Source organism: Trachurus trachurus, assembly GCF_905171665.1.
Source record: "Trachurus trachurus genome assembly, chromosome: 14".
NCBI lineage: Eukaryota > Metazoa > Chordata > Actinopteri > Carangiformes > Carangidae > Trachurus > Trachurus trachurus.
The window spans coordinates 14097956-14125366 of NC_139903.1; the positions used below are offsets into that span (position 1 = coordinate 14097956).

General features: G+C 37.7%; 4 protein-coding genes across 5 annotated transcripts; 1 reads left to right on the forward strand and 3 right to left on the reverse strand.

Moving 5' to 3' along the window:
* Positions 1 to 52: 52 nt before the first annotated feature.
* On the reverse strand, positions 53 to 6739 carry LOC310997367 (olfactory receptor 52D1-like; the record flags this gene model as incomplete). Its single annotated transcript, XM_083987042.1, has 3 exons — positions 53 to 61; positions 969 to 1077; positions 5967 to 6739. 3 exons carry the CDS (start codon positions 6737 to 6739, stop codon positions 53 to 55), a joined length of 891 nt encoding a protein of 296 aa, XP_083843168.1.
* A 1393-nt stretch (positions 6740 to 8132) lies between these two features.
* On the reverse strand, positions 8133 to 9095 carry LOC310996651 (olfactory receptor 52K1-like; the record flags this gene model as incomplete). Its single annotated transcript, XM_083986087.1, has 1 exon — positions 8133 to 9095. The coding sequence occupies one exon, from the start codon at positions 9093 to 9095 to the stop codon at positions 8133 to 8135; it is 963 nt and encodes a 320-aa protein (XP_083842213.1).
* Positions 9096 to 11655: 2560 nt separating this feature from the next.
* Positions 11656 to 12618, reverse strand: LOC310997000 (olfactory receptor 52K1-like; the record flags this gene model as incomplete). The annotated part of the gene is made up of 1 exon (XM_083986567.1): positions 11656 to 12618. The coding sequence occupies one exon, from the start codon at positions 12616 to 12618 to the stop codon at positions 11656 to 11658; it is 963 nt and encodes a 320-aa protein (XP_083842693.1).
* Positions 12619 to 19997: 7379 nt separating this feature from the next.
* Positions 19998 to 27138, forward strand: rnf167 (ring finger protein 167). 2 transcript variants are annotated; one of them, XM_083987470.1, is made up of 10 exons: positions 19998 to 20430; positions 21904 to 22034; positions 22144 to 22224; positions 22317 to 22454; positions 22538 to 22625; positions 22735 to 22825; positions 23005 to 23110; positions 23366 to 23459; positions 23638 to 23718; positions 24414 to 27138. In XM_083987470.1, exons 2-10 carry the CDS (start codon positions 21930 to 21932, stop codon positions 24836 to 24838), a joined length of 1209 nt encoding a protein of 402 aa, XP_083843596.1. In that variant the 5' UTR covers positions 19998 to 20430; positions 21904 to 21929; the 3' UTR covers positions 24839 to 27138. The 2 variants fall into 2 exon arrangements, with proteins under 2 accessions (XP_083843596.1, XP_083843597.1); XM_083987471.1 differs by having other exon boundaries at positions 19998 to 20196.
* The last annotated feature ends 273 nt before the right edge of the window (positions 27139 to 27411 follow it).

Consider the following 27411-nt stretch of genomic DNA (forward strand, 5'->3'; position numbering starts at 1 on the left):
ACGGGCTATACAAATAAAATTGCCTTGCCTTGCCAAGTAGTACACGCAGCTTCTAAGTAGCCTAAGTAATGTTAGATCAACGTTTATCACGTGAGAAGTATTAAAATATGAAAGTGTATGTGCAGTTTCAATTTAATTGACAAAATGGCAATTCAATATTTAAAATGGCAATTTAATTGTTAAAATGGCAATTCAATGTTTAATTTTGTCATGTAATTTGAAAATGTATTTGGCAATTAACAATTTAATGTACAAAGTGGCAATGCAATCTTCAATACAGTTTTTGCCAAAATCGACACAAAATAAAAGTTCTTTGTAGGGCTTTAAATGTGACTGCTAAACAATTACACAGACAAAATACAGCTTACATCATTTATTTCTTAATAAAACACACACAGCATTTCCACTTCACACATTCAAAACGCAAATATGATCATACCTTTACTTTAACACTTATGCACAAATTATATTATTATCCTGCCAAAAGACATGAATTGCAACTATGTGGCAATAAAATACATCTTTCATAAAACATATTCTCTGACATTTGGAGCCAAGCAGTCAAAATTGACATGTTGACCAAAAAAAAGAAGAACTCAGTCAATGAAGACTAACATTTAAAGTCACCCTGCCTAAATGATAAATTCCGAAAAGTAAAGGCATTCCTCTATTGTAAACAATTAGGCAATAGATTGAATGTCTTTCATGCTATTTTCATGAAGATTTACAGTTACTATGATAGTCTGTTCTGTTAGATTTCTTCTTATAATAATAATAAAAAATATTGGTTCATTTCAATTTATATACTATCCTTAATTATCCAAGACATGAGCTTCTGAAATTCTTATAATTATTGTCACTGCAATTCATACTAGAACAGTCTGTACCTAAGCTGCAGCCACTGCATTTGCTAATAGTGTTGGCAGGATCTTATATTTAAGAAATTGTTTCATTATATGAAATCTCACTTTTTGAGTACCAAGTCCATACAGCACTGGGTTGACAATTGGTGGAAAGATAAGAAAGTATAAAGACAGGACTATACGAGCTTCAATAGCAACATGACTCATGTTTAATCTGCTTTGGATAAGTTCAAACATAGAACCCATGGTGTAGTTTATCAGCGATAATATATGTGGGATACATGTTTTAAGAGCACTGTTTTTAGATTCTTTTGACAATTTCAAACAGACTCTTGAAATTTGCAAATATGAAAAAACAATCATCGCTACGTGAGGCACAACAAGAAACAGAGTAAACACAAGCCCCACAAAACTAATATATGGTGCAGGTGAACATGAATTTTTCACCAGTTCCATGTTCACACAGTATAATTTTGGCACCACTTTTCCACAGAAGCTCAGCTGTAAGGTTAGTGAGTACAAAATCCCAAATACAACAAGGGAGTATCCACCTGCTAATGCACCAAACCTGATTGCCTTTGCATTAGGCATGATGGTATGGTAGTGTAGTGGGTGACAGATGGCAATATATCTGTCGTACCCCATCACAGCTAAAATACTAAACTCAGCACCTGCATATGTGTGTAGGAAATAGACTTGAGCCATACACCACTTGACAGCAATTTCATGTGTCTCAGATAAGAGCACAGCCATAACTGTAGGTAACAACGTTGTACTGCCATATATTTCATTAATGGAAAGCACACACGTGAACAGATTCATGGGTTGATGCAACTCTGCCTTTCGGTGTATGACAGTAATGAGCAGCAAGTTCAAAGTGATAGTAGTGAGGTAAAGCAGGAGGAATACAAAAAACATCCAGTGCTTATAGTTTTCCATGACAGCATAAGCGGTCATTGTAAATGTTAGTGCTGTGGTGTTGTCCATCTCTTGGCTGAATTCTGAAAAGAAAAAGACACAAATCTCTACACAGTTTTACGATAAAAAAAGTGCATCGTAACATGTACATGAAATCCACATGCGTAGAAAAACAATGCTTTGTTAGCAGAAAAAATAGAGATTTTTTAAAATTATTTTGAGTATTTTAGTGAATGGATGGGACAGATATCACATAGAATTTACACATTTGAGTTTAACTTGCAGGTAACTATTAGTCATTGAAGTCAAAACTAGTGGTTCAGGGAGATGTCAAAGTCAAATGTTTGGAGTCTTACCTGTGTGATCACCCTCCTCTCCACACAGCACACTGTGCTATTCAAGCCTGGGTGGCCCTTTATCATTGTTCAAGGTGGGCTCATGTTGTCACTCATTAACATAATGTTAATATTGTGGTGGGGACAAAATTGTTTGCAGCACTCATGTGGGGAGAATAGACTGGTGTAACCTCACTGAGGAAGATCTTAATAAATATTATGCACAGTCTGACACCTTGTTGAGTAACATTGAATTACCAAAGGATGCCATTGTATGTTGTGATATTAATTGTAAGAGCACCCTACATGCTACTGAACTATGCTCCCTGTATGATAATATTGTAAAATCCCTCCTTGTCTCATGCACACCTCTGTATAAGTCCAAACCACACAAAGCCAAGCCAGGCTGGAATGATTATGTGGAAGAGCTCCATGCTGAGGCTAGAAGGGCCTTCAAGGTATGGGTTGAGTCAGGCAGATTAAAATATGGCCCTTTATTTGAGTATAAGAAACAAGCACATGCAAGTTTTAATTAACGCTTCATCAAAAGCTTCATCAAAAGAAATGAAAACACAATGAGGTCTGATTCTCTCGCAAGAAAGCTACAAAACAAGTTCTAATTCTAATAGTAATGATTTCTGGTAAAATCAACAGCTCAGATAACTACCGGCCTATAGCCCTGGCCAGTATCTTATCCAAGGTTCTGGAGAGGACTATTTTGAATAGGCTGGAACAGTTCATCCTGACCTCTGATAACCAGTTTGATTTTAAACCTAAACATGGCACAGATACATGTATTTTTGCTCTTAAAGAGATTCTGGATTTGTACAACAGACAAAACTCCACAATCTTTATGTGTTTTATTGATGACTCTAAGGCTTTTGATCGTGTTAATCATGAAAAATTATTTTACAAATTACAAAATAGAGGGGTTTCCATGTCACTTATAAGAATCCTGATTTTTTTTCACCAGACAATGTACGTGAAATGGGGTGATTTTACATCTGCTCCCTTCAACGTAGGCAATGGAGTTAGGCAGGGGAGTATTTTATCTCCATTTCTTTTTAATATGGATGAGTTATCCAACCAACTGAACAATTGCAGAACAGGCTGTATGGTTGGAGACGCTATTATAAACCACCTGATGTATGCAGATGATCTGGTCGTCCTGTCCATTATGATAGTCAGAAGCAAGGAAGACAATAAGTTATCATTTCCTGTCTTCTCTCTCTCTGGTACTGTCCTTAAAACATGCAAAGAAGTTAAATATCTAGGACATTATTTGAGTGATGACCTGTCTGACGATAGGGATATTCAAAGACAATGCTGTATGATGTATGCACAGGCTAATATGCTGAAGAGAAAATTTAGTATGTGCTCATTGCCTGTCAAGATCATTCTTTTTAAAACTCTCTGCACCCCAATGTATACTGCCCACTTGTGGCGGCATTACAAAAGGAGCTCCATGCAGAGACTCAAGGTGGCATATAATGATGGCCTGAGGATGCTGCTCAATGTGCCTAGAGGGAGCAGTGCGAGCCAAATGTTTGTGAGTGCTGGTGTGTCTACATGTCCTGCTGTACTCAGGAACCTCATGTTCAGCTGTATGTGTAGAATATCTAAATCAACAAACAGCATCATTTCTGCGCTGGCAAACCCTGCCCTGAGTACGGTCAGGTTCACCTCAAGGCTCTGGAGGCATTGGCGTTTTAGCTTGTATGTAATTACGTGATATTTTGGAATACCTGTCTGTTCTGTGTATATGTGTATGTGTGTTTTGTTTTGTTTTTATTGTTCTATGGGCCGCCGCTGTGTCCGTAATAAAGTATTGAATTGATTTGAATTTAATCTAATTTGCTCTAAATATCCACATTTTCTCTTGTTTAAGCATGTGACCTCTACTTATCATAGACATCTGTAGGCCTACCTCTAATTTTAATATTGTGTAACAACTTAAATGTGTATTTGTCTGAGAAATCAGCGGGAACCACCACTGGCCAAGTTTTGAAACATTTTCTGCACTGATGATGGATAAACACATTCATTAGAGGTCTTTAGTCCACTCCATGTTTCCGATTCCTCTAGAAAGCAATTAGACACACTTGTTTTGCCTCAGGTGAGACCTCTCTGGACAGCATCTGGAGAATAGAGACAAAGGACAAGAGCTAAACAGTCATGATTTGCCCTTGGAAAAGAATGATGTAACACTGATAAAACTTTGTCTGAAGGGTTGTGACCTTTGAGCTAAAGCAGTTTGCAACAATAATGTGTTTGCATTAATTTCTAAGTCATCAGACAAGATTATATACACGGTATGCTTGTCATACTTAAGGCAGAACAAAGTCAGATTTAATTCTACATTTGCAATTTAACCAGACGGCCATGTCAGGGTAAATATTTTATGAAGAATACCCCATCAAACCCTGTAAAGCCTGAACCATGAAATAATTGTCAGAAAACTTTATTGAAATTGGATTCTTTACTGAACTTTCTGACAAATAATAAAAAATATATAATACCAAAAAAAATTTGCATAGAAAATTACCTGCTGTATCTATTTTAATACACACTTTTCAACACGGTTTCACTATAAAATAAGTTATGAAATATTAAAGCAGAAGTAAGCGATATATTTGTGTTAATATAAGTCTTAAATAGTTATATCTTCCGACAGCAATCACTTACATAGAGTGTTTGGACCGAAACACGGGTCTGTCAGTCACTCTGCTCTGCTCTGAGCCGAGGAAAAACACAAGTGGGTTGCCTGGAACGCTACAAAGTCGTAAATTGTGACATGAAGCTGTAATTTACGGTGGATTATCTGATCATTGCATGTATCTGATCGTATACACTACATTCGGTTTTTCAGGGGGAAAAAATCACAGTGGGGTAGAGGTCTCAAAAACTCATGAATTTTCATGTATCAAATTTGATACAAATGGCGACATAGGGTTTTGTGCATATTATAATTTTTTGTTACAAGACACAAAAAACCCAAAGCTTTGGAAACAGATAATTTATTAATTTCAGCAAATGACACACAAAGGTACACAACAGAATCTCACACTTGAATTACTAATATATCAAATCCAAATCTGACTCCTTTCATTGACATTCACATCCTCAACTGACTGTGGCAACTACTCCTAACTGAACAGGGGGGTAAAAGAAGTAGCCTATTGACCCTGAAGAAAACGTACAGTAGACAAAGAATTTCTGATCGAAAGTCTAAAACAAATTTAAACTTTGAATTTATTTGCAACTGAAAACACTGGTTTAACCAGGATAAATACACAAACAGTGGAAGTTTTAATGCAGGCAGAGCAAAGTGTGAAAGACAAAATGTATTATTATTATTCCAGTGGTATGTGTACTCCAGCAAAAACAAAGGTAATGAAGGCAACACTTTATAACATTCCTGCATTATAATCCAAGATTCAAGGAAAACTCAGTAACCCGAGCTCCAGTCTCCTAAAACTCCTGGAGCATCACTTGGTATGACATGAATTCAACACTCCATACATTTGTCTGCACACTGGCTGGTTTGATCTTGTTTGAGTAATGTGATTAAACTCAGAGGGACAGGAGACAGGACCGTTGTTTTGTTTGTTTGTTTGTTTTCTGAGGCAACAGTCTTCAGCACTATGCAGGACACTGTTTCAGTGCAGCAGCCCTCTGGGGCTACAACATTTGCACTTGCCTATTTTTTCTGCTGAAAAGCCTGAACAGTGGTGCTCTTATCACTTTGATACCCAAACCATAGATTACTGGATTAAGGATGGATGGGAATATCAAAAAGTACACAGAAAAAAACAACTTGGCTTCATAAGGCAGGTGGCTAATATTGAACCGACTTTGTGCTATTTCAAAAAAGCACCCGATAGAGTAGATGACTATGGATAATAGATGGGGGGTGCACGTTCTGAGGGCTTTGAACCTGGATTTGCTTAATGACAAGTAACATATCCTCAGGATGTGTATATATGAATAAAAGATCATGATAAGCTGTGGAATTGCATATAGACCTACAGAGAGTAAACCAACTATGTTCACAATAGATGTATCTGTACAAGCAAGTTTCACCAGCAAGTAATTCATACAGTACACCTTTTCCACGGTCCTCTCACAAAATCTCAGCTGAAGAGTGAAAATTAAAACAATTAAAAATGCCACCATAGGGTAAAGCCACATGAAGACAATGAGTTTGGCGAGTCTCTGCGACATGATTGCATGATATGGCAAGGGGTAGCAAATGGCCAAATATCTGTCATAACTCATTGCAGCTAGAATTGTGAATTCAGTGATGGCAAATGTGTGTATAGCATAGATCTGTATCTGACACAGCGGCAGAGATATCTCATACGAGTGGGTCAGCAGCTTGGCCAGGACAGCTGGCAGCAAGGTTGTGCTTCCAAACAAACCATTCACAGCTAGGTTACACAGCAATAAATACATTGGCTCATGCAAGGTTTTTTCACAATAGATCACCCAGATTAAGGCCACATTTTCAACAACAATAGCCACATATATGATCAGGAACATGCTGAAGTAAGCTGGCATCATCGCCTCCATGCCATAGTAATCAGACAGAAGTAAAGACGTCACTTCAGAGAAGTTTTCCATGCTGACACAATATAACACTAATGCATTTTACTCAATAACCTCAGATGAAATAGGCTTTACCTTTCAGTGCAGACCTCTACCCCCCATTTGCGTTCAGTTGCGCTGAGCAACCTTTCTACTTTTTCTCCTGTGAGGTGACATCATGTGGTCTTAACTGTAAGCCAATGATTTCACTGGATTAACATGCCAAATCATAATTGGTAAAACAACAGAGCTTGAATCAGATTTATAACCGCATATCCAAATAATTCTAGATTAAAGGGTAAAATATAATTTTACATGCTATTGCGGATGTTATGGTTATTATATAGGCTACTGTAGCTACGTAAATTGAATTCAATACATTGTATTGAAACAAACACTATTGACTACCGTATCAATATTTATCACTGAGTGCACTGCGTGCACAATTATTAGGCAAGTGAGTATTTTGACCTTATTATCATTTTTATACATATTTTTCAACTTCAACATATATAAACGTGAATGTTTATGAGGTGATGTGTATTTGTGTAATGAGGTTAGGTGTGTCCAAAGTTTATTAAATCAGAATGACAGGCAAGTTATCTGTTAGTGTCACTTACCGTCATTGTTGCCCTAGTTGAAATAAATAAAATGTAAATAGTCTATGAAAAAAGTGGCAATGAAAAATCAGGAGTATAAATATGTACTTGGGATTTGACAGGAAATGGTAGATCAACTTTTATCAATTAAGTGAGAAATATTAAATGTGATTACTGAACAATTACACAGACAAAATACCGTTTACATGATTTATTTCTAAATGAAACACATACAGCAATTTCACATTAGTTTAAATTATGATTCAAAACACAAATGCACATGATCATACCTTTACCTTAACACCTCTGCACAAATTATATTATCATCCTTCAAAACAAACAAACAAACAAAAAAACATTATCTGCAACTATGTGGTAATAAAAGACATCTTTCATAAAACATCTTCTCTGACATTTGGAGCCAAGCAATAAAAAGTGACATGTTAACCAAAAGAAAGAAAAAATAATTCAGTCAATGAAGACTAAAATGTACAGTCACCCTGCCTATTGTAAACAATGAAGCAATAGATTGAATGTCCCTCATGCTAATTTCAGAAAGAAATATGAATTAACACCAATGCAATCATCTAATCTAACAACAGCAAGTGTTATAGTGAAATGTGTTTTTGTTTTCCACTTAAGAATATGAACCTTAGCTTTGAATTACAAGATTTACAGTTATTATGGTAGTCTGTATTGTTAGATATCCCCCTGCTTATATTAATAATAATAATAAATAATGGAAATATTGGTTAATTTCAATTTAGATACTATACTTAATTATCAAAGACAATTATTGTCACTGCAATTCATTGTAGGACAGTCTGTACCTAAGCTGCAGCCACTGCCTTTGCTAACAGTGTTGGCAGGATCTTATATTTAAGAAACAGTTTCATTATATTAACTCTCACTTTCTGAGTACCAAGTCCATACAGCACTGGGTTGGCAATTGGTGTAAAGACAACAAAGTATAAAGACAGGACTATACGAGTTTCAATAGCAAGATGATTCATGTTAAATCTGCTTTGGACAATTTCAAACATAGAACCGATGGTGTAGTTTGTCAACGATAATAAATGTGGGATACATGTTTTAAGAGCACTGTTTTTAGATTCTTTTGACAATTTCAAACAGACTCTTGAAATCTGCAAATATGAAAAAACAATCATCACTACGTGAGGCACAACAAGAAACAGAATAAACACAAGCCCCACGATACTAATATATGGTGCAGGTGAACATGAATTTTTCACCAGTTCCATGTTCACACAGTATAATTTTGGCACCACTTTTCCACAGAAGCTCAGCTGTAAGGTTAGTGAGTACAAAATCCCAAATACAACAAGGGAGTATCCACCTGCTAATGCACCAAGCGTGATTGCCTTTGCATTTGACATGACGGTGTGGTAGTGTAGTGGTTGACAGATGGCAATATATCTGTCGTATGCCATCAAAGCTAAAATACAAAACTCAGCACTTCCATATGTGTGTAAGAAATAGACTTGAGCCATACACCACTTCACAGCAATTTCATGTGTCTCAGATAAGAGCACAGCCATAACTGTAGGTAACAATGCTGTACTGCCATATATTTCATTAATGGAAAGCACACACGTGAACAGATTCATGGGTTGATGCAACTCTGCCTTTTGGTGTATGACAGTAATGAGCAGCAAGTTCAAAGTGATAGTAGTGAGGTAAAGCAGGAGGAATACAATAAACATCCAGTGCTTGTAGTTTTCCATGACAGCATAAGCGGTCATTGTAAATGTTAGTGCTGTGGTGTTGTCCATCTCTTGGCTGAATTCTGAAAAGAAAAAGACACAAATCTTTACACAGTTTTACGATAAAAAAGTGCATCGTAACATATACATGAAATCCACATGTGTATATAATAACAATGCTTTGTTAGCAGAAAAAATATTATTTTCAGAATTTTAGTGAATGGATTGGCCAGATATCGCATAGAATTTACACATTTGAGTTTAACTTGCAGGTAAATATTAGTCATTGAAGTCAAAACTAGTGGTTCAGGGACACACGTTTGGAGTCTAGATTTACCTGTGTGATCGCCCTCCTCTCCGCACAGCACACTGTGCTATTCAAGCCTGGGTGTCCCTTTATTATTGTTCAAATGTGTGTATAGCATAGATCTGTGTCTGACACAGCGGCAGAGATATCTCATACGAGTGGGTCAGCAGCTTGGCCAGGACAGCTGGCAGCAAGGTTGTGCTTCCAAACAAACCATTCACAGCCAGGTTACACAGCAATAAATACATTGGCTCATGCAAGGTTTTTTCACAATAGATCACCCAGATTAAAGCCACATTGTCAACAATAATAGCCACATATATGATCAGGAACATGCTGAAGTAAGCTGGCATCATCGCCTCCATGCCGTCGTAATCAGACAGAAGTAAAGACGTCACTTCAGAGAAGTTTTCCATGCTGACACAATATAACACTAATGCATTTTACTCAGTAACCTCAGATGAAATAGGCTTTACCTTTCAGTGCAGACCTCTACCCCCCATTTGCGTTCAGTTGCGCTGAGCAACCTTTCTACTTTTTCTCCTGTGAGGTGACATCATGTGGTCTTACCTGCAAGCCAATGATTTCACTGGATTAACATGCCAAATCATAATTGGTAAAACAACAGAGCTTGAATCAGATTTATAACCGCATATCCAAATAATTCTAGATTAAAGGGTAAAATATAATTTTACATGCTATTGCGGATGTTATGGTTATTATATAGGCTACTGTAGCTACGTAAATTGAATTCAATACATTGTATTGAAACAAACATTATTGACTACCGTATCAATATTTATCACTGAGTGCACTGCGTGCACAATTATTAGGCAAGTGAGTATTTTGACCTTATTATCATTTTTATACATATTGTTCAACTTCAACCTATATAAACGTGAATGTTTGTTGAGCATTATGAGGTGATGTGTATTTGTGTAATGAGGTTAGGTGTGTCCAAAGTTTATTAAATCAGAATGACAGGCAAGTTATCTGTTAGTGTCACTTACCGTCATTGTTGCCCTGGTTGAAATAAATAAAAAATAAATAGTCTATGAAAAAAGTGGCAATGAAAAATCAGGAGGCAGGGGCCAATTCAGATTTTTTTCAGGGGACCCTGAATTACTTGCAGCAGTCCTGCTTAAGGGGATTAGCTTTTCAGTATTAGGGTAAAATAAATCATTTAATCTTTTGATGTATTTGAATCTTATCCAGTGCTGTGAGTGTCTCTTTAATTTAATGTGCATGTGCTGTATGTTTGTTTAATTTCCACTTGGCTTTGAGTGACAATTCATAGTGGTTTCATTCATTATTTCATAATGGGAATAATGCTGGATACTTGTCAGGAAATGTGCATGAGCGCCCTCTTCACATGTTAGTGTGATATGCCCTGAGACAGCTGCAATGGTGCATATGTGTGTAATGGCACAACACTGAAAATTTGAAATACACAGTGAAAACAGGCCTTGTGGTGAAGTTGTCATTAAACTGCAAAATGAAAACAGCATGGATGAAATACATGACTTCTACTATAAGATATGTATACCCAAGTACACAGCTTATAAATATGTACTTGGGATTTGACAGGAAATGGTAGATCAACTTTTATCAATTAAGTGAGAAATATTAAATGTGATTACTGAACAATTACACAGACAAAATACAGTTTACATGATTTATTTCTAAATGAAACACATACAGCAATTTCACGTTAGTTTAAATTATGATTCAAAACACAAATGCACATGATCATACCTTTACCTTAACACCTCTGCACAAATTATATTATCATCCTTCAAAAAAACAAACAAACAAAAAAACATTATCTGCAACTATGTGGTAATAAAAGACATCTTTCATAAAACATCTTCTCTGACATTTGGAGCCAAGCAATCAAAAGTGACATGTTGACCAAAAAAAAGAAAAAGAAAGAAAAAATAATTCAGTCAATGAAGACTAAAATTTACAGTCACCCTGCCTATTGTAAACAATGAAGCAATAGATTGAATGTCCCTCATGCTAATTTCCGAAAGAAATATGAATTAACACCAATGCAATCATCTAATCTAACAACAGCAAGTGTAATAGTGAAATGTGTTTTTGTTTTCCACTTAGGAATATGAACCTTAGCTTTGAATTACAAGATTTACAGTTATTATGGTAGTCTGTATTGTTAGATATCCCCCTGCTTATATTAATAATAATAAATAATGGAAATATTGGTTAATTTCAATTTAGATACTATCCTCAATTATCAAAGACACAGACTTCTGAAATTCTTATAATTATTGTCACTGCAATTCATAGTAGGACAGTCTGTACCTAAGCTGCAGCCACTGCCTTTGCTAACAGTGTTGGCAGGATCTTATATTTAAGAAACAGTTTCATTATATTAACTCTCACTTTCTGAGTACCAAGTCCATACAGCACTGGGTTGGCAATTGGTGGAAAGATAACAAAGTATAAAGACAGGACTATACGAGTTTCAATAGCAAGATGATTCATGTTAAATCTGCTTTGGACAATTTCAAACATAGAACCGATGGTGTAGTTTGTCAACGATAATAAATGTGGGATACATGTTTTAAGAGCACTGTTTTTAGATTCTTTTGACAACTTCAAACAGACTCTTGAAATTTGCAAATATGAAAAAACAATCATCACTACGTGAGGCACAACAAGAAACAGAATAAACACAAGCCCCACAATACTAATATATGGTGCAGGTGAACATGAATTTTTCACCAGTTCCATGTTCACACAGTATAATTTTGGCACCACTTTTCCACAGAAGCTCAGCTGTAAGGTTAGTGAGTACAAAATCCCAAATACAACAAGGGAGTATCCACCTGCTAATGCACCAAGCGTGATTGCCTTTGCATTTGACATGATGGTGTGGTAGTGTAGTGGTTGACAGATGGCAATATATCTGTCGTATGCCATCAAAGCTAAAATACAAAACTCAGCACTGGCATATGTGTGTAGGAAATAGACTTGAGCCATACACCACTTCACAGCAATTTCATGTGTCTCAGATAAGAGCACAGCCTTAACTGTAGGTAACAATGCTGTACTGCCATATATTTCATTAATGGAAAGCACACACGTGAACAGATTCATGGGTTGATGCAACTCTGCCTTTTGGTGTATGACAGTAATGAGCAGCAAGTTCAAAGTGATAGTAGTGAGGTAAAGGAGGAGGAATACAATAAACATCCAGTGCTTATAGTTTTCCATGACAGCATAAGCGGTCATTGTAAATGTTAGTGATGTGGTGTTGTCCATCTCTTGGCTGAATTCTGAAAAGAAAAAGAAACAAACCTTTACACAGTTTTACGATAAAAATGTGCATCATAACATGTACATGAAATCCACATATAGAAAAACAATGCTTTGATAGCAGAAAAAATATTATTTTGAGAATTTTAGTGAATGGATGGGACAGATATCGCATAGAAGTTACACATTTGAGTTTAACTTGCAGGTAAATATTAGTCATTGAAGTCAAATGTTTGGAGTCTAGAGTCACCTGTGTGATCACACAGCACACTGTGCTATTCAAGCCTGGGTGGCCCTTTATCATTGTTCAAGGTGGGCTCATGTTGTCACTGTTGGCACTGGCTAAACCATATTTCTTGTTGCCATAGTTACCAAACTGACCATCCCTGATTTCTTTCATGTGAAATGTTTAGTGAGGAGAAGAGAAAAAAAGAATTAACTGACTTTTGTTTAGACACACGCCTTGCAAAGGGTATGTGTATAGCACGTAGAAATTACTACTAGCCTATATAATTTTAATAACTGTAGTTTGCATCATACCATATGGATACTTCGTGTTAAACGGGAGTTGCAGCCTACATGTAGCCTATTAATTTCACATTCATTCTGACATGAGGCTTTAGTGTATTATGTAGTTTTATGAACTTCTGCCCTTCTTTCATTCACATATTCAAATATTTTACAACCTGGACTTAAAGCAGAAGTAAGCGATCCGGTTGTTTTGGCTAACTTCTTGTCAGCCGATAGTTAGCAGCCCATGCCCTCGTCCCTACGTCACCACATTCACGCGCATGGCTGCACACACAGAGAGGACCGCCCCTTTATGCCGTTCTCTCTCCTCATTGGATAAAGGTTGTAGGATACAAGGAAAGTTTTCTCCTCGGCTTACAGCAGAGCAGTGTGACTGACAGACCCGTGTTTCAGACCGAACACTCTATATAAGTGATTGCCGTCGGAAGATATAACCATTTAAGACTTATATTAACACAAATATTCCGCTTACTTCTGCTTTAAAAGAAGAGCAGTTTTTCAGAGATTTGATCGTGTCAATTGTCCAGTATGCCACAGTACAACAGGCCTCTGTTTGTGTGGGTGTGCTAACCAGCCTTTAGGGCCTATACCAGTGGCGTGCGGTCATTACAAGCAAAAAAGAAAGGAAAAAAAGAAAGAAAATACAAAACAAGACGATGCAGCATGTTTTCCCAATCACCTGTATGATGGGGAGGTCAGAAAGCATCAAGTATCAGATGGTTGTTTAGTGAAAAACGTTAGTGGAGCGGTAGCATAGCTGCTATAAAATGCACCACAACTGGCAGTGATGTGGATTCACCTATCGATACCATCCAGGCCACCAGGGCCTGTAAGAGAACTGGTCTGGTTTATCAGTCCATTCAGCTGAGAGAAAGCCTCCCCAAAACTGCAGAATGCTAAACAAGAGGTTGTGAACTTCTGCATATTACAGTGCATGTCAGGTTATGCAGCTGGATTCAAGTTTTAGAAATGACATTCAGGAAGAGGGAAAAGTGTGGTGAGAATGACTCAATGGTAACTTGTTATGTGGAGCAGCACTTCAGCTTCTCGTGTTCAAAACTTCTAACTTTGTTAGGCTTTAATCTAATTTTCTCTAAATATCCACATTTTCTCTTAACGTTTAAGCTTTTCCATGTGACCTCCACTCATCATAGAAATCTGTAGGCCTAGGTATGTGCGTCTAATTTAAATACTTTCTAATGACTTAAATGTATTTGTGTGTATATGTTTGAGAACTGTATGGAGTCATCAGCGGGAACCACCACTGGCCAAGTGTTGAAACATTTTCCACACCGACGATGGATAAACACACTCATTAGAGGTCATTAGTCCACTCCATGTTTCCAATTCCTCTAGAAAGCAATTAGACACACTTGTTTTGCCTCAGGTGAGACCTCTTTGGACAGCACCTGGAGAATAGAGACAAAGGACGAGAGCAAAACAGTCATGATTTGTCCTTGGAGAACAATGATGTAACACTGATGTAACTTTGTCTGAAGGGTTGTGACCTTTGAGCTAAAGCAGTTTGCAACAATAATTTGTTCATGCATTTATTTCTAAGTCATCAAACAAGATTATATACACCGTTCATACTTGGAGCAGAACAAAGTCAGATTTAATTCTACATTTGCAATTTAACCAGACAGCCATGTCAGGGTAAATATTTTATTTTAGTTCATATGTAATGTTGCATCTGTTTGTATCTCTATTGTGACAAGCAGTTGATCCACCAGAGTGGATGCACTTATTTTCTATGCAGCAACAATCCTTTCTGAATAAAAGAAGCTGATGACAAATGAGATGGGGTTTTAAGATTAATTAATGGCGGTCAGAAATGAGCAGGAAAGCAACCAGTAGGACCAGTAGCATTAATTGTAAATGAATGTAACAACAATAATGTTGATGCACATTATGTCCTCTCATCCATAGGAGATATCTTCTCCTATCCCTCAGCAGAGAAAGGAGTATTTTAACCACACCGAACCGAATCAAGGCTAACCCTAACCCTCCTGGGAGCGGTATGTTACTGACGTTGTCCAAGATTAAACATCGAGCTGTGATGGAGCTTATGAGTAAAATGGTCTATGCCCTAAACTTACTTTAGCTAAGCCCGACTGAATTTCTCCATCGGCACTGCTTCTATTGAATTGTGTGGTGGGATCCATTCAGGTCAAAATGTACAGAAGAAGGAAGAAATTGTAGATTATCTGATAAACATATAGGCCTAGGTTCACATTAGGTAAGACACTCAATAACAAGATGACAGTTACATGGTAGGACATTTACTCTGATTATTCAAACTGGTCACAAGGATCACTAAGGTTATTCTGCCGTCACAAACTTTTCTGTCTAATCAAAGACGTAGAAAATAAAATCTATGGTGAGAATCAATTTCTCCATAAAGAAGGAACAGTTCTTAGTTTCACTCTCCATTTGTCAGGACTGTCACCTGACATCGATTTGATCAGATTGTCCATGTCAGGCGCCCAAATCAAAACTGATGAAACTGAAATCTCTGCAAACTGATTTCACACGGCACCACACACAATACTTGTCGACCACAGCGCATAAGACGCAGTAATGCGCTGTAACATTGAATAAGGCCATACTGTGATTCAATAGAGACAATGATGTTAAACATGGAAATAGCCGTCCTGTGTGCTCAGCAGTGAGGGTTAAGGATGTGCATGTGTTTTGAATCAGCTGTGCAACTCAGGCATCTTCTTGGAAATGTTTGTCGCCCCGTCACATGACAAGACTCTGTCACGAGTTGGGCACAATGATGTTGATTTCTTAAATGTGATTCAGAAAGGCATGTTTAAAATTCTATAATAAACACCTAGTGACCAGTTTGCTGCTTCATATTATCTTCTCTCCTCCCCCTCGGACCAAAATACAAACAGTCCTGGGCCAAACCCTCATTGTGGAGCAACAGTTTCAGACGCAAGAATGTCTTGTTACCGCGTGGTTGTTTTGGCGCTCTTCGTTGTCTTACTGCTTAATGGTAAGTCTTCGTATGATATCTACACAGTTTTACAGCTCGTATCAGCTAATCTTTTTTAAATCACTCAGAAAAGGTTTTGACCTTTCTCTAATGATTCTCTGTGATTACAGTTGTGGAGAATGAGGCTGCATCCTTTCCTTGGTCTTGTCCCAGTCTAAGCGGAGTGTGTAGAAAGGTTTGCCTCCCGACAGAACTGTTCTTTGGACCTCTGGGCTGTGGGAAAGGCTTCTTGTAAGTTTAACTGCAGTTTATAAATACTTTCTGCATATTCATTTGCTAATTGGATTCCATAATGATTGTCTCTTTATTTATTCCTAGGTGTTGTGTCTCTCATTTTCTATGAGAGCTGAACACAGTGAGATAGGAATGCATGTGTGGTCCATCAGCGCAGTCCTGAAAACTCTCATCCAGCCGCTACGGGACTTGTCAAGTATAACTGAAGACAGACAGGCAGAAGACGACGCTTGGCTTTTAACTCTGTGGACTTTACAATGTTAGATTAACCACCACTGATAGGGTTTTTTTTTTTGCTGATTCTAATGGAGCTCAAATGGCTGAGTTGGAGTAAAATGTTACATTAATAAACCTCCTTGCTTGTTTGTATTTTTTTTTAATGTTAACTACAGATCTGCTTTTTGGATCCCTAAGAAAATGGAGGTCAAAAGAAGATGCACTGACGATATGTACTCATACACTAAGAGAGCAACCTGCACACTTTATCAATACATATCACATTGGAAATTTCCGAAAACCATCCCTCACATTCATGTGGTTCACTGAGGTCCAGTTGAAAGAAAAAACAAAGAGGGAGACATTCTCCAACTTTTAGTAACATCTTTTCATTGGAAGAAGAATGATGCAACAACCCTGGACTTAAGGATGGACAGTAGGATATATGTTTTTACAGCCAGAGTCGTGAGTTAATGTGCATTTTCTTCTCTGCTTCCTAAAAGTCTGGAAGTAACTGCTGTGTGAGCCTTTGTTTGAAGCCTTGATGATAGACAGAATCACATGGCTGACAGTGATCTTAATTTGATCCTCCAAGCCAACTGACCATTGCGCTTTAGCTTTATCTAGTGCACCACAGGCCTTTAATGCATGAAGCTAGGGCAGATTTAAATAAAGTCTATTTCTGCTCAGTTACCTCATTTAGCCTAGACTTACTTTTTTTTTTAAACAACACATTACTGTAACTTCATTTGCAATAAGAGAATAAGAGAATTGTGGAAAGGCTACAGCAGAAGACTAGAAGATCTACAGGGAGAAGGAAAAAAGGTTTTCTGAGTTGGCATATTTAATATGTTTCACATTCATGTAACTTAATGTAATTATTACATAATTAATTTAGATAAATGCATTTTTATAACACAACAGCAAAAACATGACAAATGACACTGCAGAGAGACTTTAATCCTTCTTTTGATTTGTCTGGCAAAAGTGTAACAACAATATTCATTAAAATTAATATTATTGAATCCAGTTTGTTGTGTTTGTGTTTATTTTTTACAGTGTTACCCGACCACAACATAACGATATGATGATGCAATGGATATATCACAATATTTTCAGTAGTTGCTCTCAGTCACTAATCACATGGGTCAGGGTCTGTAGCAGAGACATGGTATGCTGCTGGTTTTCTTAATCACATTTACTCCTACACATGTCAGACGAAGACACATGAGGCTTGATTGAGGCCTATTGTCAAATGATCCACTCAAAGGTTTAGACTCCGATCTTTCCTCCAGTTCCTCCATCAGACCAAATTTCCACTTTTCCACCCACTATATTATATGCTTATTATATGCTTTTAGCCATGTTTTCTTACCAAGAGTGTGTACTTACACTTGCTTCAGATCAGCAGTAAACAGATAATTGTTTCTTTAAAAACCATCGTTGTCTCTTGACAGAAAGATAAAGATAATTACAAACTGCTAATCCCCAAAACAATTTATCCCAAACTTGCAAGGAACCAATTTCCTCTTTAAAAACAAGAATGGTGTTAAGAGAATCATAAAAGGGGTAGATCGACTGACTCATCATGCACCTCATGAAATATAGCTACAGCAGCAGACATTGCAGGCCTCATGCAGTGATAGTACAGTTTTGACATTGGCAGTAAAGGGATTTCACCACAGGCTACCTGAGTTACATTACTGGGGGGAAAAAATAATGCTGTGTGGTTCAGTCATCCTAGCAATTACTTATGAACAGAAAAACATTCTTAACATGGTTTAACATTAACATAACATTCAGAGGCTCATACAGTGGGTATTTTTCCTTTTCTGTTACTCCAGTGAAATACTGAAAAATATATTTCATGATCTGTTGAGTATAGCCTCTCACAGTACTGCTGCAGAAATGGGGCATTATCTGATTGATGTTGCACAATAAAAGATGTAGCTTCCTGCCAATTTATATAATATGTATATTTAGTATTTGTAGGCTTGTGCATCTGCCTACTTTAGTGTTCTGATAGAAGAATATTTCTATTTCTTACACTGAAAGCATAATAAAGCCCTGGCCATTACACAGCTTTGTACTGTAGTTATTACTTGTTGAACTCAGATAGAGGGACAACAATGAAAGCACTGCGTTATGTGCTCAACTTGGGGGGTGGTGGGGGGTGTTGAAGACATTATACAGCCTGATGTCTGAACTCCAGCTTGGTCCTGTCAAACAGAGTATTGCCCTCTGGTGGACATTAAGGTATGAGTTGCAGTTTCTTTGTAATCTCTCTGAAACATGTTCGGTTTAAAATCAATGTCATGCTGTGCATAGGAGGCCTACTACTACAGAACCAAGAAACTGGGAATTAACTAGTGTTACCTGTGGATGCTGGTCTGGTCTGCTGACTGAGACCTGGCTGACTGGAATTTGCCCATCTGAATGCAGTGAAACCAGTCTGTCTCTGCAGTTATAATCTCTCCATTCACTTTCTTTGCATGTCAGTATGAACAATCAGTGTAAAATGCAGCCTGAGCGATGTGAGGTGAGATATGATATTCCTTTAAATAGTGGCAGGTGGTTCCAAGCTGTGCCAAAAATTGACATTTTGGAAAGCTTGTCTGAATATTTTGTAGTAAAATCTCAATGATTTTGTCCTGCTTCAATTAATCGGAATCAACCACTGCAGAGACAATGTTCATATCTTGCACATTGATTTTATAGAGGGTTTGAGCTTCGATAGCATTATTCTAAAGGACATCATCAAAATATGATTTTATTTTTAATTCAAATATCTTTTTTTTTCTTCTGTGTGTCACCTTCATTTACTCTTCACCAGTAACACATATACTGAAATTTACACATCTCGGCAATTTCTCAATTTTTTTCCTTTACCATGACACCAAAAGTATTCAAATAGACCTTGTGGTTGCAGAGATATACTCATTTTATTATGGATATGCAATTTTCGAGAAAAGGCCTAAAAAAATAGGCTTGGTTTGTAAAAGGTTAACCATTTCCTTTGCATTTTTTTCTTTTTACTTTATATCTTTTATACACATTATACTTTTTTTACATGGTAAACCAAAGGCAATTTTCCACCATGGTGGCTAATAAGGATTTATTGTATTGTATTGCATTGCACTGTATTGTATTGTATTGCATTGCATTGCACTGTATTGTATTGTATTGTATTGTATTGTATTGTATTGTATTGTATTGTATTGTATTGTATTGTATTGTATTGTATTGCATTGCACTGTATTGTATTGTATTGTATTGTATTGTACTGTATTGTACTGATTGTTGCCGTGTCGTCGTGCGGCCGCTGGCGGCGCTGTAGCTGCAGCTGCTGCTTCGACAACAACCTTCCGTCACTGCAACGCGAAGAAGAACCAGGCAGAAAGAAGCAATAACAAACAAACCTAGCAGCAGGGAGCTAACGGGAAAACGAGGAAGCCAAACAAGCGGACACACAGTGCGTGTCTCCGTTATAGTGGATCAATTTATTCATCGTTATATATATACTACGACACACGGGTGAATACGGAAGCTACACAACAGAGAAGGACGAGCGGAGGAAGCTGTCACGGAGGCGTCTGGATGTAGGAAACTGCGATCAGTCATCTGCTAACGCTAAACGTCAGCTAGCTCACGTTAATCCTCCCCGTCTTTTGTCGTTTTCCTGTGGATCCATTGTCTTGTCGAGAAAGTGTGTAAAAAAACCCCCAAAAAAACATCTTTTATCGATTTTACACTCTGACATGTGAGCAAACAAAGTGAGACAACCGGGAATAACCCCTAGATTACAACCACCACGGTATTAGCACGATACTGAGGTATGTAGCTAACCCCTACACCATAACAACAACAACTAAGTTACTTATTACTTTTTTTGTTCTTTTATTACCAAATATTTTAACTTAAACTATGACAAAACTTGTAATTATCCTGAAACCTAGGTGGTATCCAGCGTGTCATACCACTATAATGTGTGCAATTATCGGCTAAAGAGCAGTGAAATTATGTTGTCTTTCGGGACTTGATGAGGAAACGTGAGCTAAAGAGTTTACATGTTTATAACTGTTATAATGTAACAAAAGCCGTGTCTTCCCCCATCGACAGCTTCCTGTAGGCAGTTAAAACAATAAAAGGTGATGCACGATTGAACTGTGTGCAGTGTCTTCACCACACATTTTATGTTAGCACAAACAGTATATTAGCTTAGCTATTTTAGTTTACTGAAGTCACAAAGAAGCCAAGTTTTGGGTACAAAGTTGTCGGGTACGTGAAATGAATTATTGTGTTAACGTTTTAGCCACTGGCACAAGTAACCTGTGCGTTCCGGTTATCGTAGCTTATCCTAATGCTGTTGGCGCCTTAAGCCTCTTCCCTGTACATAAGTGTCAAATGCATACAAAAATAGCAGTCTTTACTAGAAGTGGGATCACGAGATATTATTTGCACAGTGATCGTGGCCACATAAGTTGTGTGCGTGGGAATACTCAGGCACTTCATTTATGGTGTTATGCATTTTAATAACCAGCTATTTACTTGTATAGAATATAAAATCTTACAATTTACAGTAAGTATTTCACAAAGCTACCAGGGTCAGACTCATAAATGTAATGTGTTTTCATTATGTGCAACAGTGGTGGCAGTAAAATGCTCCATCTGAAAGTAAGATAATGTGCTGCTGTGAGTCTGTGTATAGAGGAAGGAGCAATGAAAAAGACTGAAGTGGCAAAGTTAATGTTACAGAGTTCTGCTTAGTGGGAACTGGGAAACGAAACAAGACTTAGATATTAAAATGTAATAAAACTGTGCACACACATTGCTTCATGGCTGTGTGACTAGATGCTGTCTATTTGCCTTAAGTCAACATGTGGAAACATAAAAATTTGATTAAGAAAATAGTATCATTGAAATATTGGGAACAACACAAACATAACTTTATTCAGCATAGGAAATGCATACATGGAAATAGAAACGATGTGGACTGGAAGGGTTAACCATAAGATTTTAGCACCAAGAAAAAAACTAAAGAACTTCTCCACAGTACCCTGCTGATTCAAGAAGACAATGTTAATGCTTGCTAGAAAGTCAGCTCGCTTTTCATTGTTTGGGAATTCATGCGCATATTTATGCAGTTTTACCACTTGAATTGTCGATTTGCATTTGTAAGTTAATGCGAGGCTGTAATCACACTTCATGATCAGCTTCAGTCTTCAGCCTGAGGCGTTCTGTCTCTGGTTGTGACTGATTACTTACCTCTTGTTTTGTATCTTCATATCTCTTTTTTTATTTTACAGTTTAGTGCGACTGAAAGAAACCAAGGATGAAGCACCTTGGTTTGCGGCCTGTGGGAACTCGACTGATGGTCCCAATACTGCTCATCTGTAGCATACTGGTGCCCTCACCCACACATGCCTATATCTATGCCGTAAGTAACCATGGAGACTTTGCTTCAGGGCAGTACCGATCTTTAGCTAAAAATGTGATTCCTGAAATTCTTCTGAAAATAATGTCCCTTCTTGTCCTTTTTCTGGCAGCATTACATCAATATGACCTCCATGTTGTTTGAGGACCTACCTGCCTTGTTTGGAGCCCCACTTCCTAGGGATGGACTAAAGGTGAGATCAGAGTATTGCAGAGATGGATGCATGGAGAAAAAAATCGGTTAGAGTCTTTTATAGTTGTTGTTTTTTTTCTCATTGTGTAAAAGGGTATTTTGGTGGTGTCCCATCCACTTAACGGCTGCGCTCCAATAGACCCTCCTCCTCCACTGCCACCATCCTATGATGCCAACACAACCAAATTCATTGTTCTTATCAGGCGCTATGACTGCAATTTTGATATCAAGGTCAGTCATTTTTACTTGACAGTGAATAATACACCTAAGTATTTGTGAAGCAAAGTGATCCAATGTGAGGATTTGGTTTTCAGGTCTTGCATGCACAGAGAGCTGGATTTGATGCTGCAATCGTGCACAACATGTATTCAGACACTCTGCTGAATATGAACTACAGCAATGGTAATTCTCTTTTATAAAATGTACACAATTTCCAACTTTACACACGCACACGAATCAGTCTTACTAAAATGTCAAAATGTAACTCTTGTTTTTTTCTTTTTGTTTCCAGACACTATTGCAGAGGAGATTGAGATCCCCTCAGTATTCACTAGTTACTATGCTTCTCGAGTTCTCAGGCAATACATCATTCCTGAACCAGGGTGAGTAAAAACATTTCAAGTGTTTCTGAAAACATAATTTCTGAATTAATTTTCAAAACTTAACCGTAAAATTAAAACGTACAGGCCTTTAACAGCCACCTTTCGATTTGCATTGACCGATAAATGACAGTTGTAGCTATTTAGGTTGAAGTTGGAGTGTGATTATTTCTTTTCTTCAGGGCCTATGTGATCCTCAAGCCGGAGTTTGCGTTTCCACTCTCTTACTACCTTATTCCCTTCACTGGCGTCGTTGGCATGATCATTCTTGTGATGTTTGTCGTCTTGGTAAGTATGTACTGTATGATGTGATGTCTCACTGGGTGTTTATTCAGTAAGCACATTTCTTAAAATGACTTAAAACGGCAGTTGTGTAATCGTTTATGGCCCTGAAAGGCCCTTTTCCAACAAATCCTCTTACTGCCTCTGACTTACTTTGACAACTAGGGTCCAACAAGAACATGTAAAACAAAACCATTAGAGCATGTTGAATGTTGTACAATTCTCACACCATCTGTAACATCATCTTCTTGTGTCGTTCAGATCATACGATGTGTACGGTACAGAAAAAGGCTGCGGAAAAATCGCTTGTCCAAGGAACAGCTGAAGCGGATTCCAACCCACAGGTTCAGTAAAGGTAAGAGGATTGGGTTGTTTTCACTGTTGCTGCAATACTGTATGTTGTTTTGAGGAACACTGGGAACCATTTCTATGGATTCAGTTGTTTATAAAATTTCCTCTACCGTCCGTGTTCTTAGGCTGAAATGTAACTCATGTTGCAGAAGTTGATTGTAACCCTCTCTCCTCTGTTCCAGGGGACGACTATGATCTGTGCGCAATATGTTTGGATGAGTATGAAGAAGGAGACAAGCTGCGGGTTTTACCTTGTTCCCATGGTAAAACATTTAATATGTTGTTATCATGTTATAATGAATTTTCTTTGTTCTGGTACATACTGTAGAAATACCTCAGCTGATACACAGTCTCTGTACTTGTACTACGCTTGCAGCAACCACTTTTTATACAGCAGAGAATGAATGAAAGTCAATATTAGTAGCCCTAACTGTTGTATCTTCGAAAGTACAACATTTTACTCCATGATCAAAACTGTGGAGTGATGAGTTTGTCTTTTATAAGAAAAAAACCATGTAACGCAGAGACAAACGAGAGCGAATCAAAACCATCAAAATGTGGCTTCTTATTAAAATATGACCAATTTACCACCAAAACATGGGATTTAGAAAAATGCCTTAGTTTAGCTTGGCTTGATGGTTCCGGTCACTATTTTAGTGAAATGATTAATGGCTGTAAAGGTCACTCAGTCAATCGATGATTTATAGTTTAAGTACCCCTTGCAATTACACCAGGTACCACAAGGGGTCTGTTAAAAAAATTAAGAAAAAATATTTTCTATGTAGTAACCAGCCAAGCTGAAAACTCTGCAGGATATGTACGCCCACCTTTGTCACCAGGACACCAGCTCTGTGTTACATTTTTTTCTACATTACAACTTAAAAAAAAAAAAGTCTGCTGCACCATCGTCCTTTGTCGGGTCGTGCCTCTGTTTCTTAAAGTCCGTCTTGTTTTCCAGCCTACCACTGCAAGTGCGTCGACCCGTGGCTCACACAGACCAAGAAGACGTGTCCGGTGTGCAAACAGCGCGTCACTCGAAACAACCCGGAGCACTCCGAGTCTGAGTCCGAGGAGGATGGCGGGGGACGCGGGGAGGAGGAAGGAGCGGAGGGCGAAGCGGACTCGGAGCGCACTCCTCTGCTCCGGCCCTCCAACCCGGGGTCCCCCTCAGGCAGCCCGGGGGCCTACTCAGCCACCACCACCACCACCACCGCCCAGTGCCTCGCCTCCCCCGCACACTGCGACTCCCCCATCCTGGGTTATGAAGGCTACTACTCCCCCCAGGAGGAAACGGACTCAGAGAGCGACGACTCGGGAGAGGACAGGCACCACACAGATGACGACACCGCTCAGCTCATCGGTCGGGACAGAGTGGAGGTCTGATCGCCGGAACTCGGTTGCAATGAGATTACCTAGTTTTACCTATTGAAAAAGGGTCTTTCTGTCATGACACGCACGCTGTTATCACACTGTACTTTAAAATAGTTTGTGGTTAGCTTGACATTTAGGTTTCTTGCAACAATCTGTTGATTGTAACAGATTTCTTTTTAACCCATTAACCGGAGGTGGTCTACTTGTTGGTGTCAAAGCACATGAACATCCTTTTACAAGAATCCAACAACACCGACCCACTTCTGTACACACATTCACTCCACTGCTCCTCTATTTGTCTGTAGACCTCCTTTTTTAATGCATGTTGTAATTCGTAACTTGACCACACCACATGACCTAAGCATTAGAGCTGCACAAAAACGAATGGGCCACTTATCTGTTGTGTGTTTAGGAAGGAGAATGACGCGTGCAGATGAAGCCTGCATAAACAAACAGAATGAATTCTGTGCACACACTTATTACAGTGGATCTTGGCTCTAGGTTCTCTGTGTATGGTTTAAGTAGGGTTAGTGCAGTTTAAAGACTCTTTGTTGTCTTGATTATAGCTGTTTTATATCTAACAGTCTTTTCACAAAACTCTAATTGTTTCCTAACAAAGATGTTCGAGTGGAGGGGAATTTACTATCCTTTTTTTATCCTGTTATCCTTTTAGTTTTCTTTGTACATGTTTTAAACATTTTTTAATGCCTGATTTTTCTGAATCTCCACAGTAAATTACTCTATAATAGAATATTGCGAAGATGCTATACCTTTCTGCTGCTTTTACATTGTTATTGATACTACTGTGTGGTCAGTTTAAGAAAATTATATTTAGCTTTATCCAGTTTGTCAAGTTGAACAAACTCAGGTTTATAGCAACAAATTAAAGGTCAGTGGGTACTGTAAATGAATAACATAGTGAGGATTAATGGGTTTTGGTCTTATAAATGGTTTTAGCTTTTTGAGTTAAATCATGATTCATGAATATTTAATTAATTTGTTTCCATTTTTATACGCAATACAACGATAACACGTTGAACCGTGGGACCCTGGAGGTGTTTTAGGGAAAAAGAGAATTGCCTTACATTGGCCTTGATGTTAATATGTATATTAAATTAAATGTTTGGAAATTGAAGGGACAGGATTCACACTCCTTCTGTTTTCCTCTTGTCTAGCTGTATCTAATACTGCTGGTTAGAAAGCTTTGGTCTGAAAATGTGCTCCTTTGTTTTCAAGTGACGAACCAGGAGGAGAAAGCCTGTGTTTCCACATGTTCATTGCCAGTAATGATAGTCAGTTTAGTCGTAGCTTGACTTGCACCTGAAAATATAGACAAGCTCGGTGGCTGCCGGTGAGTGAGATATCGCTTCTTCTTCTACTTTAAAAAAAAAAAGAAAAGAAAAAAAAGACTTCGGTGGGGTTGATGCTGATGTTGATTTATGACACAAGCAATAGGAACCTTAAAAAGCTGTTATAGCCAAACTGTTTCACTGTTCCAAATAAATGTACGGTGCACAGACGATAAATTCACAACTGGAATGATTGTTTTTAATTTTTGATAAACTTACACGGTGGAGATTTTCTAAATAAGTGCTGTAAAGATTTCCCTGCTCTCTTATTTACCTGGATGTGACCAGTGTTTCCTCTGTAGTCATTTTACATTGCTCCAACACGGTCAGAGAAAATTTTTGAATGAAAAAGTAATTCTATGTTACTGTATGAGTGTCAATTAAAAAAAACCATGCCCTACTGTAAAAGCTAAACTTGAAACCTTATTCCTACTTGACATCAGGTAAATGATCAAATGTGTCATTACAACAGCGAATGACAACAGAGGAAACACAGCACATGATGTATATATAAATTCTGTGTCCGAGGAATTGTTTTTATTTTGTTGTTAGAGAGTTGCATTGGGAAATCGGTAGGACTGTAAAACATTCCGTCTTTATTGTATTTTACTGCTGATTGATTTATTCAAAATCTCCACCCTGTCAAGGTTTAATTTTAATTTCTTGGCAATAGTTGATATTGTAAAATAGAACAAATCTCTTTCATACTGTACTTTTTTTTATTTTGCTTTGTATGTCTCAATCTTGGAGACTGTTAACTAAAACAAATGGAAAAATATAATACCCATTTTTCCCTTTTTTTAGAACGTGCCTAGTTTATCACACTAAAATAATAAATGTACAGTGTCAAGTATAATTTTTGTGTATAAAGCAGGTTTGAGAAGCCGTAGGATGTCTAAACACAGTCTGGAAATCTGCATCTAATGTGTGATTTGTGCAAGATTAAAAGACATGGAAATGGGACTGTGGTGCCATTTATTTGTTTGTGACACTTTCCTGACGAAGGCCTAGTGAAAAACATGACTATTCTTTGTAATAAAGTTATTATAAAGCACGATATGATTTGTCATCATCCCCATGCATTAAAAAAATCATTAAAGCTGAATTAAATGATATTGTATAATGTTATAGAATAAGTTGCATATAAATATTTTGCATTACTTGATGAAACATGTACACTACAGTAAATACCTTAACTAAGTTTCACATGTTACTGTAGATCATGTCCCCATGGGT